Source organism: Perissodus microlepis, chromosome 6 (genome assembly GCF_051167445.1).
Source record: "Perissodus microlepis isolate ML-2025 ecotype Zambia chromosome 6, ASM5116744v1, whole genome shotgun sequence".
NCBI classification, from domain to species: domain Eukaryota; kingdom Metazoa; phylum Chordata; class Actinopteri; order Cichliformes; family Cichlidae; genus Perissodus; species Perissodus microlepis.
This window is the reverse complement of record NC_140466.1, coordinates 17,379,568-17,392,260: the sequence shown is the minus strand read 5'-3', so window position 1 is coordinate 17,392,260 and position 12,693 is coordinate 17,379,568. Positions and strand designations below refer to the sequence as shown.

Below are 12,693 nucleotides of genomic sequence, written 5' to 3'. Positions count from 1 at the left end.
CCCATTCCATGCAAGGCCACCTGGGTTGGCTGGAAGACTGTTTACTTAGCCTGGCAGGGCAAAGGACACTGTCTCAGCTGAACTATGGACACGCATACACATACATATACTGATACTGATAAGCACTCACCGACGCATCACCCTCCCTACCCCGGATCCAACGCCACCTCCAACGCTTACCTCCCCTCTGATGTGGACATCGGGTCAGTTGGAGGCACAGTCGAAGATTGCAGCGGTCCCAGATCAGATGTACACACTGGAACACTTTCCCATGTTGCTTGTCTGTGTTTATTGTGCTATGGTGTGTTGATATCCATGCATTCCTGTATTATCCTTTTGTGTTACACATTTCAATGTTTTTTTCCTCGCTACCTAGCCTGACCTGTCTCCCCAATGTGATGTTTGTGTATTGTATGTACAGTCGGCAAGGTCTGTCATCTCGGTTGTGGGCAAAAGACCTGCAACTGACAAATAAAGGCTATCTCATCTCATCTCTCATCAGCATTCTGTTTTCCCCCCAGCTATAATGCAATCATCTTTCCCCAAAACAATACTAGTCCACTAGTCTATGTATCACTTTTCATCTTACTAAGTGAACTGGACAAGATGATAACCAGAAACACATGCTTAAGATGCTGTCTGGTCTTCATGAGTTTCATTCTATGTGTATATATGTGTTAGTAGGGTTAATGCATTTTCTGTTTGTGTGATTTTATGTACCTCTCTCATTTTGTGGTCCAGACTCCTTCTCAGTTTACCCACTTACAGCAGTCAGTTTCCCTTTTCCCAGGTTTGCTAACCCAAATTTGATTTCCCACTCTAAACAACAGCATTCCTCTATGTCCTCACCTGCTCTCCTCTCCCACTTCAACAGTCCAATGGTAGTTCTTCTTTTCAGCTTCGTCCTGTGTATTCTCCCACTGTCTCTTTCATTGCCATTTAACTCCAAACGTGGCAAATGTCAACTCAGACAGTCTTTTCACAGGTCCTCTTCACACACAGTGAAGTTGCAGCTTGCTGGAAACGCACTCCATCCAGTCCAAGTGATGGTTTTTCTCTCTCTGATGCCGTTTGCACATACTGCTGCTTGCTGGGTCTCTCTGCTCAGGACTCTGCTGTTGTGTCTTGGACTGCCATGTTGTTGCTCTTTGCAACTGCATTTCTTGTCTTCAGGGAGCTTGCTTTCTCAGGTGAGAAACACATGGGAGTTAAGCTGTTAACACAATTTGGCCAAAACTCGGCCTGAGTGTTTCTAATGATTTTTAACCTATAATTTTCTTCCAACTGCTGCATGTGGAAAATTGATCCAGGTCTGCTCTTCACTTGTCTGAGGGACATTCTCATCACTGCTTAAACAACACACATCTCCTCTCTCTGGTTTGAAAGTGAACTGAAAGTGAGATGGTAGTTGTTTCTAGGCTGAGAGACACCAAACACTTTTCATATTATTGTTGCTTATTTTCATCAACAACACAAATTTTATTTTTTTTGCATCCACTAGGGTAGCTGGTGACCTGCAGAGTCACCCTCTTCCCAGCTGGAGACTGCTTCACACACTTTCACACTCCTCTGGAGCGCGCACACACAGTGACGTCAGGCACATTCACACTCACTTTTTCATCTGCTTTGTGCACATTTCACTTCTTTTCTTCCTTCAATGATCTGCATACTACGTGCTGCCCGGTGAATACTTTGCAATATATTTAATCGCCTTTCAAGGCAGTCTTACACAGTTTATTCCCCATTACAAGACAACAATCAGCGCCACAGACCACATCTGGTCCGTACTCACTCGTGCTCATTCAGGGCTTTCCTCAGGCGTCCTGGCTTCTAGCAAACTTCGGTGTGTCGTCTCCCCCTCCTCGGTGGAAAGCCATTTGTTGGACTCCGGCTCGAATGACCAAATAATGTTGGGTCTGCGCTTCAGCAGGCCCACTAATTCAGACTTATTCCTTGGTGTTCCTCCACCTCCAAAGAAATGTCAGAAGGAGTCCGAACCGCAATTACTTTGGTGGAGTAACACCAAAGTAATTGCTTACGGAGCTTGCTTCTTCGACATCTTTAAGAGTTCTGAACAAATGACTGTCCTCCTCCAGAACATCTTATGTACGCAAACGCACGTTGCAACTTCTTATCTGGTGTGCGTCTTTTATTTTGACAGCGAATGCGCACCTGCGGACCACTTATGTGCACCCCTGCTTATAAACACATTTGCATGAAACTAGCCCACTGAATGAGCAATGGGCTGTGAGGTCAGTTCCTTTATTTATAAAAACATGTCCAGATGAACAGAATCAACGTTTTGGGATTTACTTACCTGGATGATTGAGCATTCATCAAGACATTTCTTGGCACTGATTTGAGGACACAATTAGGCTGAAAGACAGTCTTTCCATTCCATTTAACTTTTTATTGTATTACTTTCAATAAAGTGTTCTTTTTATCATTGAATCCATCTCTCTTGCCAGGATGTATTTTCAAATCCAGGTAGCTTTTGATTTAATTTGTCACATTTTCAATCTTTTTATTTCCTAGGGGTGAAATTCCCTTAGGTGGCATTGCCGCAACACATTTAAATAACCCCTCTGACTGTACTGCCACAGAGTAAATATTTCTGTTATGTTCTTTTAAGTACGATTACAACACATAAGTAAACAATTGAGCAATACGTCACCTAAACTGGGCTGAGTCTTGTATGTCCAGAACGCACTTCAAAGTCTGAACCCACACTATCAGCAGATGAGCCATGATGGAGTTTGTTCACGTTGCTGTAGCTGTGCTCGGTCTTCTGTCTCTTGGACACTCAGCTCCTGTGACAAGCTGTGAGAATCTAATCCAGCCTCGTGAAATCCACAGAAATCAGGTCAGACTCTCTCTTATCTCACCTTTCACTTATCACTTTCCGCTGAGTAAAATGTCACCAAATTTACATGAAATTTACACCAGATGTGGGTAACCACCCATCCAGTCCACACATACAAAGAAGTAAAATCATCAATGTCCATAAATTAAGCTATGTGTAATAATAAGATGACACAAGGAAAACTATTGAACACATGAAGAAAGGAAGTTGCAAAAAGGCATGGAACGTCATGACACCAGCTGAAATCTATCAGCAATTACAAAGCAATCCTGCCCCCTAGTGCAAATTAATGTCAGTTGGTTCTATTCTAACTGATGGCCTATAAAAAGATGTCTCATTACCAAGGTGTCACACAAACTCCTACTGTAACTTTGCAGGTGGAGATGGAGAAAATGACACTAGGGCTGAGGAGGGAACAGCTTAGATTGACTTATTGGGCAAACTTACAGGGTCAGGGGAAGGATCACCCTACACTAGAAGTACTTAAACCTTGCTGGGAGAAAGGCAGGAGGAAGTTAAAGAGCTTTGGATGGGTGGTGGGGGAAGAGCTAGAGAACTTAAATTAGATCAGTTAGACATATGCCAGCGAGTGCCGTGGCCTGCAATCACTCCACGGATACTTCCTGAAGCAACTGTAGATTTTGCTTTATTGCACCAGAAGAGTCAGGATAGGGCAGGCGGTCTACACTCAAATTCAGTTCAGGGTTACACTGAACAGTATTGTGGGTATGTGCAAGTATATACAGATGCTTCAAAGAATCCAGCTAAGTCATGTGGGGGTAGCAGTAGTAATTCCGGACTTTATGGTAGAAATTAGGAAGAGGATTAATGATGGATTGTCTGTGTTTACAGGAGAAATGATAGCAAGTCTATTAGCGGTTCAATGGGTGGAAGAGTTGAGGCCGTTGAAAGCAATTATTTGTTCAGATTCAAGAGCAGCCTTGGTCAGTCTACAGAAAGGTCATTCGGAAGGTAGATCAGATATTTTAATAGAGATTCAGCAAACTCTTTTCAGAATACATATGATGGGTCTGTCAGTAGTGTTTGTATGGGTCCCAGCTCACTATGGGGTAAGGGGGAATGAAGCAGAGGATAGGTTAGCAAAAGAAGCCACTAATCATAGGATAGTTGATCTGGCAGTGAGTTTTGGTCAGGTGGAAGTTAAGAGTATTATTAAGCTAGAAATGAGGGGTAGATGGCAGAAACAGTGGGAAGAAGAAAGGTGGGGAAGGTGGTTATATAAAATTCAAAGGGGGGTGGGAGTAAGGAGAGCCACAGGAAGGAGTAGGCGAGAGGAGGTGGTGGTGTCAAGACTGAGATTTGGACATACAGGATTGAATTCTATACTATTCTTGATAGGGAAACATAATTCAGGGAAATGTGATTGTTGTGGAGAGGAGGAAACTTTGGAGCATGTTATTTTGCAGTGTCGGAAGTACAAGGTAGAGAGGACACAACTGGTTCGAAGTCTCAGTAACATGAAATTGGATCTTATTAAGTTATTACAAAAGGAGTCGGGGAATAAAAGTTATCAGGCTTTGTTTCAGTTTTTGAGAGAAGGAAGATTGTTTGGAAGGATATGAAGTAGGTTGTTTTTAAAAAAAAAAATAATTTTTTAATTTAATTTAATTTATTTTTTTTAATCCTGTCCACACTCCATACCAGTGGTGGCGGAAATGCACCATGCAGTTGTTTGCCAACTGCCAATAATACTTACAAGAAGAAGAAGAAGAAGAAGGTGTCACACAAGAAACATATCATAACCTTCATAATCTTATTGTTGCAAAACAAATTGATGGCATTGGTTACAGAAGAATTTCTAAATTACTGAAGGTTCCAGTGAGCACTGTTGGGGCAGGACAGAACATAATTTCACCATAAAGCGTCCAGAACCAGCTGCTCCCCGCCAGTTTTCAGACAGGGGAGTGAAAAGAATTATCTGAAGAGTTGTCCAAGAGCCAAGGAGCACTTGCGAAGAGCTACAAAAAGACTTGAAATCCTCTCAACTGCCATGGCCTGTATGCACGCTCACCATGCAAGACTCCATTGCTGAAGAAAAAAACATACTAAAGCACGTTTAAGGTTTGCTGAACAACATTTAGACAAGCCTGTGAAATACTGGGAAAAATATACTCTGGTCAGTTGAGACCAAAACTGAACTGATACCTTAATACACGCCATGTCTGGAGGTCAAAAGGCCTCACCCCAAAAACATTATACCAAAAGTGAAGTTTGGAGTTGTATGGGGCTGTTTTTCATCATGTGGCACTGGAATGTTTCATATAAATGGAGGAAGATGAATGGAAAAATGTTCTGCTGCCATCTACCAGGATGTTGAAGATGAAACGCTGACGGACCTTTCAGCAAGACGATGATCCAAACACAGAATTTGAAGACTGTTTGTGTAGAAGAATGAACCAAAATCACACCTGATCGATGCCTGCGGCTAGGAGGCGTCTTGAAGTTGTCATTACCAACAAAAGCTTTTACATGAAGTATTAAATACAATTTCAGTAAACGTGTTCAATACTTTTTCCTTCTTTCATTTCTCATTCTTACACATAACATCTATGGTTTGATTTCTTTGTGTAACACTGGTGGTGCAATACTAGTAGTGGGCATGTAAGACCTGTTAGTGCTACTTCTTGCCTTCTTTGCATGTAGTACGGGCAGTATAGTTACCTTTAACCTTAGTACGAGGACAGAAGGGGAATATGGGCCAGATCAGACAGGTTCTAGATTTGTAGGAGCCAAGGGTGTATGACAACAGAGGACTTGTACGCAATAGGTGTAGAAAACACAATTGCATTTATTAGCAATTATTAAAGTTCAGCAGGTTGTGCACATTTAACAAAAGTAGAGCGCGCTTCTTGAGAACAAAATAAAATAAAATAAACCCCACAAATGGTCGACCCAAGGATATATTGTCTTTTGTGTCTTTTTTTTTTTAAAGTCAATTTCAGTCTTTCAATGTTCACTAGTCACTCAGTGTGTTTGTAACCAGTCGGGTTACAATCTACCAGTTCATCCGGCTCTTTGGGCTGGGCTCGCCATCCAGTACTGGAAAAGGGATCCTCGATTCTTCTCAGGTCCTCAAAACCAATCCAATCCAAATAAGCAAAGGGAAAAAACCTGACCATGTGAAGCAACAAATGCTACACGGGGCTTCACAGTGCTCACGCTGGCTCACGGCCTCTGGAATACAGTATCACTCTTATTATTCTCGCCGAAAAAGGACTTTCACTATCCAGCTAGCTTCTTTGCTGCATGAGTAAACGGATCTTTCACCGTCTGTGTCTCTGGTGTATCTGACTGGCACACGAAGGCACACACAGGTGTCTGAGCAGCACACACAGACTGGGGGAGGGTCAGACCGGCCAATGATTGGTCGCTCAGTGGATCTAACAAACACACTCTAAAGGACTAAGTCCTGCCCCCACACCATTTATATATTACATATACATATGTACATATTAATTAAACTTATGTTTACATGCTTTTTATCAGTATTTATTATAATTAACTTTGTTTTTATCAATATTTATTCCCATTGTGAGAGTATGACTATTTATACTTTTAATCCCATTTTTAACACCGGGTTACATTTGCATGTGTGGACTGGCTGGATTGTTAATAATAATAATAATAATAAACTTTATTTATAAAGCACACTTAAAAACCAAGGGTATGCCAAGGTGCTTAACAAGTAAGATAGAGTATAGGAGGAGGATAATAGAAATAGGACCAAAGCAAGTATTAAGTATGCAAGCAGATAACTGTCACTGATACATAGGAAAGCAACAGGTACAGAGCAATCAAGAATTTAAATGAGCATAAAAGTGCATGATATCAAATCATAAAAGAAATATTAACTAGAGGGAAAGGCAAGATTGAATAAGTGGGTTTTTAATCGTGATTTGAACAGTGCAATGGAATCAGATGCGCGGAGGTCGAGAGGAAAGGTATTCCACAGTACCGGGGCAGCCAGAGCAAACGCACGGTCACCCCGGGACTTCAGTCAAGATCTGGGTTGGGTCAGAAGTAGTTGAGTGGCAGATCTGAGTGTTCTAGCAGGAGTATGTGGTTTGAGAAATTCTATCCAGATGTTACCAACATCTGGATAGAATTTTACATCAATCGCACCTTTAGAAATATATGTACTGAGAAATTTGGTGATGTTTTCAATACTTATTTTACCCCCTGTATATTATACACCATCTGTTTCAGCTGGTGGGAAAATGGACACAAATAGCAGAGAGCACAGGCATACCTGGATCCAAAATGCTGACGAAGATGCTTGTGGAGACCGCCTGGATGAACATCACTGCTGCCAATGAGGCTAATACGTTCAATAATCTTCAAATTCAAAAAATGTAATAAAAATGATAAAGCCTTGCCTGAACTGATACTGTTTTCAAATAATCCGAATTTAGAAATCTCTTTAATTTTATCTTCTAAAAGGATGGGCATGTGCTTCACATTGAAAACCAACATGACTTTGGTTAACAACACTTTCAATATGGGTGAGTATTACTGAGGGAACAAACATTTGGATGACCAGATTTAGACTTTGTGCCTAGCATTGCCACAACACTTTCATTATATCGATTGGTGTGTATTTGCACACTGCACCCTTACCAATGCTAAAAGAATATGAAGCGTGGCCATCATCTGTCATCTGTCCACAGTGCACAATTACCAATATTCTGCTGTCCTGCTGAATACTGGCTGCCCTGACTGCCTTGTTATCTACTCAAATAACACCATTGGAAGAACCACAGTCAAAGCTCTCCAGCTCCTGAGTAAGAACAATGACACACCTAAATAATGTAATGTCAAAGTACTTAAGTATTTTTTATGGTCCAGCTTCATGCATTTAATTTATTATAGCTGAAAGAAATGCTGGTGACTAATTTCCAAGTTAAAACAGTGATTAATCATTGAACAGTGGTTTCCCCTGCATTAATGAATCAAATCCAAACACTGCCCTTTGAAATACCAGTTACAAATAATAGTTGCCCATTAAAGGCATTTTTTCAGAAAACAAATTTAAAAAGAATAAAGCATCAAGAATAAAGTGCAGTGATGTGAATGTATTTGCCCTCTTCCTGGTTTCTCTCTATTTTGTGTACTAGTCACACTTACATGTTTCAGATCATCAAATAAATTTGTATATTTGACAAAGATAACTCAAGCAAATGCAAAACACAGTTCTTAAAGAAATATTTCATTTACTGTGTGAAACTGTAATTGTCTCTAAATCTAACAACTGGTTAGCAAGAACTGAAATCAAGCATTTGCAGTGATTGGCAATGAGTCTTTTTTTCCCCACTCTACTATGTAGAATCCCTTCAATTCAGCCGCACTGGATTGGATTTTCAAGCATGAACGGATTTTAAAAGCCATTCAGACGTGGCCTTGCTCATGTGCTCATGGCCACAAATTCTCCTTCAATATCATGGTTGCTTCAATTACAGCAAGTGGCCCAGGTCCTGAAGTAGCAACAGCAGTTGTTTCTTTGTGTTTTAATCTTTTTATTTACTTGGTGTCACTGTGTAGGCCCCGTGCTAACACTTTTTCTGTCTCTCAGGTAGGAGAGTTAAAGTGTCTGCTGCTGAGCTGGAAGAGTTTACACAGCAGGCAGAGTGTCTGAACCTAGAATCCCCTGCTATCTTGGATTCAGAAAAGGGTATGAACCTTTATATAATATGAAAGCTTAGAAACTGCAGTTGAACTGAATATTACTTCTTCAGTCTAATATTATCTTTATACAGTGGCTTGCAAAAGTATTCAGCCCCCTTGAACTTTTCCACATTTTGTCACATTACAGCCACAAACATGAATCAATTTTATTGGAATTCCACGTGAAATACTAATACAAAGTGGTGTACATGTGAGAAGTGGAACGAAAATCAAACATGATTCCAAACATTTTTTACAAATAAATAACTGCAAAGTGGGGTGTGCGTAATTATTCAGCCCCCTGAGTCAATACTTTGTGGAACCACCTTTTGCTCCAATTACAGCTGCCAGTCTTTTAGGGTATGTCTCTACCAGCTTTGCACATCTAGAGACTGAAATCCACTTTTCAGTTATTTATTTGTAAAAAATGTTTGGAATCATGTATGATTTTCATTCCACACATCACATGTACACCACTTTGTCTTTCATGTGGAATTCCAGTAAAACTGATTCATGTTTGTGGCTGTAATGTGACAAAATGTGGGAAAGTTCAAGGGGGCCAAATACTTTTGCAAGCCACTGTACTCTTTATATTTTTGTAACCGCCATGTTTGATAAGTTCATAGATTAATCAAATTTATTCTTTCTTACATGAATGAACTTTATTTACAAATGTCTTCTTGCAGGGTTTTGCCCAGATCCAGCACTCACCCCAGGAACAAAGACTATTGATCTGACCTTGAGCAACATAATGCCTGATGATCTCAACCTATCGGAGAAGCTTTTCACTGACAGTGGAATGAAGACCATTTTGGACATGGTCCAAACTAGTGTGGCTCTATTCAAGGAAGACTGACGTGGTCATAAATGTCACTAAGTGTTGATGAAGAAGCCATGTCTGTCAAGAGCATTACCACTAAAATTAAACATGCTAAAAAATATGAGTGGCCGTCATCTGTCATCTCTCTTCAAAGCAATTTAGATTTAGCTTCACTGAACTGACATAAAAATGAAAATATTCATTTGCTTTCTGAATAAATGGCCCCAAAACATTTCTACTTTCTCTATTTTAAGGACATTATAGTGCATGAGTAAATGCCGATCAGGCTCCATAGTGCCAGGCAGCGAGCACGGCCTGCTAGAGGAGATTGGGCCCTCAGGCCACCCTCATGAAGTCTGTTTCTGATTGATTGGTCAGACACATTCACACCAGTGGCCTGCTGGCAGCTCTCATTTTCTTCCTCCTTGCATAAGGGAGGAGATATCGATCCTACTGATCGGTTAAGGACCTTCTACGGCCCTGTCCAGCTCACCTAGAGTAACTGTGTGTCCCCTAGTGTCTGCTCCATCCTCCTGAGTCTGTGCTAGGAGACAGAGCATACCTTCTTGCGATGGCTCGTATTGATGTGCCATCCTAGAGGAGCTGGACTAGCTGTGCAACCTCTGAAGGGTCCAGGTATTGCCTCATATAACCAGTGGAAACACTGACCTTAGCCAAATACAAAACCAATAACAATACCAGTAATAATAATAAATTGAAATGTGAATGTTCTCGCTCTGCTAAAAATTAGACTCAGCATCAGAATCACCTGATATAATAATCAGGCCCCATCTTATCTTAATGACCTTGTAGTACCATATCACCCTATTAGAGCACTTCGCTCTCGCTCTGCAGGCCTACTTGTTGTTCCTAGAGTATTTAAAAGTAGAATGGGAGGCAGAGCCTTCAGTTTTCAGGCCCCTCTTCTGTGGAACCAGCTTCCAGTTTGGATTCGGGAGACAGACACTATCTCTACTTTTAAGATTAGGCTTAAAACTTTCCTTTTTGCTAAAGCATATAGTTAGGGCTGGACCAGGTGACCCTGAATCCTCCCTTAGTTATGCTGCAATAGACGTAGGCTGCCGGGGGATTCCCATGATGCATTGAGTTTTTCCTTTCCAGTCACCTTTCTCACTCACTATGTATTAATAGACCTCTCTGCATTGAATCATATCTGTTATTAACCTCTGTCTCTCTTCCACAGCATGTCTTTTATCCTGTCTTCCTTCTCTCACCCCAACCGGTCGCAGCAGATGGCCGCCCCTCCCTAAGCCTGGTTCTGCTGGAGGTTTCTTCCTGTTAAAAGGGAGTTTTTCCTTCCCACTGTCACCAAAGTGCTTGCTCATAGGGGGTCATATGATTGTTGGGTTTTTCTCTGTATCTATGAAGCGCCTTGAGGCGACTTTTGTTGTGATTTGGCGCTATATAAATAAAATTGAATTGAATTGAATTGATAATCTCCTTTGTAAAAAAAGTTTAACCCGTCAGTTTTGTTAGTCTGAGCAGTTGGCAGGAACGGTGAAAAATAGGTTACAGGTTGTTCGGAATAGTCTCCAAGTTAGCTCCATCGCTCTGCTTTCTGCGGGCCAATATGCCCTTCTCCTCCCACACCTGTTTCCTTGCTAAATGGATGCAGGAAGCAAGGCAGCTGCGGAGGAGTCCTTTGATGTTCATTGTGGTTGAAATGTGGCCCCAGAGCGTTACCAGATGATTATTCCAAGATTTTCCATGTAATTGGCTCCATACAGTGGCACATATCGATGTGCCATCCTGGAGCAGCTGGATTATCTGTGCAAGCTCTGTAGGATCCAGGTATTGCCTCATATAACGAGTAAAAACACTGACCTTAGCTAAATGCCAAATTACTACTACTTATAATGAAAACTTAAAATGTGAAACTTCTTGGTAAAAATTGCATTGAGCATATCAATACCAGACAGAATGCAAAACTAAATAAAAATTAAAGTTATTTTCATGTATATGTTTATATTATTTTAATGTAATTGGTGGTGTAGATGTGCGATTGCTTCAAGGAACAAGGTAGAACAGATATACTGTAAGTTCGCAGCATATTTGTTGAATTTTTATGGACCTTTAACAGAGACTGATGCAACAGAGAAAAATACTCAAGAATTATTATAGGTGAGAATGATTAAAACCACAACTTGTATGAGGGGAAAATAAAGCAGCTGTATTTAAGGATGGCTTGACTCTGTTTTTCTAACAAACTGAGCTTGAGAGTTTTTTTTATTTCTCTGGTACTTTGACCTCTTGTGCTGGGCTATGAATTTGTTTGGTACTGTATGCTTCTCATTGAAGGCTGAGCTGGTGTCAACTGGGCTCACACTCAGGTGGGGCGAAGACTAAACCAGCAAAACTTTTATGTACAGAAAAATGTTTATGGTTTACAGAAACAATTGGGACGCTGAGTAGAATATAAACAAAACCAGAATGCAATAAAAAAATTGAAATAGCATACAGACAACATACAAGTTTGTATTGTTATGTTTAAAAAAAATTGCTATATGCTCAGTGTTGAAAGTCACCAACAAATTGAAATAGGAGCCATGTTTACCTCAGTGTTACACGGCCTTTCCTTTAAAGTGTCTAGTAACTGAAGGCACCAGTTGTTGCAGTTTTTAAGTCCAAATGTTTCCCTTGCTTGATATAGGATTTCAGCAGTGTTGGGCCTCCTTTGTGGATTTCATCATTTATTATACTTCAACAACAGATTAAAGGTCTGGACTGCAGGAAGCTCAGTTTAGCTTTGAAACAGTGATGTTTTTTCCCCCATTTGTACAAAGTTTTTTTTTTCTTGCTTGAATAAGCAAATCCTCCACACAAAGCCTCATTTTCAATTTAACTGAGTTTTATTTATGAGGGGCCCATGTGCTATAAACCACCACCTCAGACATACAGCACTGAAACCTTACATGGTCGACTGTCCCTGAAATTGGGTAATGTTTGACTCCTGCTCCTTCCAGCTTCTCCCTCAGCGCTGGTTTGATTGTATTGAACGCAGTGGAAAATTAGAAAAAACATGACTCTCACACTGCTTCCAGTACTCTTCAGGTGTGAAAGTGATCTGTGCAGGAGGCAGATGACTGCACCATCCACCCCAAAATCAGGATGGTAAGCAAACTGCAGGGGGCCCAGCAGCGCGCTCACCAGAGGTCGGAGGTAGGTGAGAATGATCCTCTCCCAGTCTTCATCGAGGCAGGAGTAATCAATGCATTCATGTTGTTACACCAGATTTTGACTCTACCAATACAGCAGCAGAAGTTGTGACTCATGAGGCCAGGCAACATTTTCCAGTCTTCTATTGTCC

General features: G+C 40.9%; 1 protein-coding gene across 1 annotated transcript; it reads left to right on the top strand.

Annotated features, from left to right (window-relative positions):
• The first annotated feature begins 2,723 nt into the window (after positions 1-2,723).
• LOC146385458 (uncharacterized) lies at positions 2,724-9,489 on the top strand. Its single transcript, XM_084931160.1, has 6 exons — positions 2,724-2,863; positions 7,091-7,236; positions 7,325-7,386; positions 7,552-7,665; positions 8,454-8,552; positions 9,232-9,489. The coding sequence occupies exons 1-6, from the start codon at positions 2,747-2,749 to the stop codon at positions 9,399-9,401; spliced, it is 708 nt and encodes a 235-aa protein (XP_084787286.1). The 5' UTR covers positions 2,724-2,746; the 3' UTR covers positions 9,402-9,489.
• Positions 9,490-12,693: the final 3,204 nt, after the last annotated feature.

What these genes read in the sequence shown, in the direction of transcription:
- LOC146385458 (XM_084931160.1), top strand. Translation starts at nt 2,747, where the DNA reads ATGATGGAGTTTGTTCACGTTGCTGTAGCTGTGCTCGGTCTTCTGTCT. An exon ending in GTGAAATCCACAGAAATCAG is followed by an intron (nt 2,864 to 7,090) that starts GTCAGACTCTCT and finishes CATCTGTTTCAG; the next exon opens with CTGGTGGGAAAATGGACACA. An exon ending in TAACAACACTTTCAATATGG is followed by an intron (nt 7,387 to 7,551) that starts GTGAGTATTACT and finishes ATCTGTCCACAG; the next exon opens with TGCACAATTACCAATATTCT.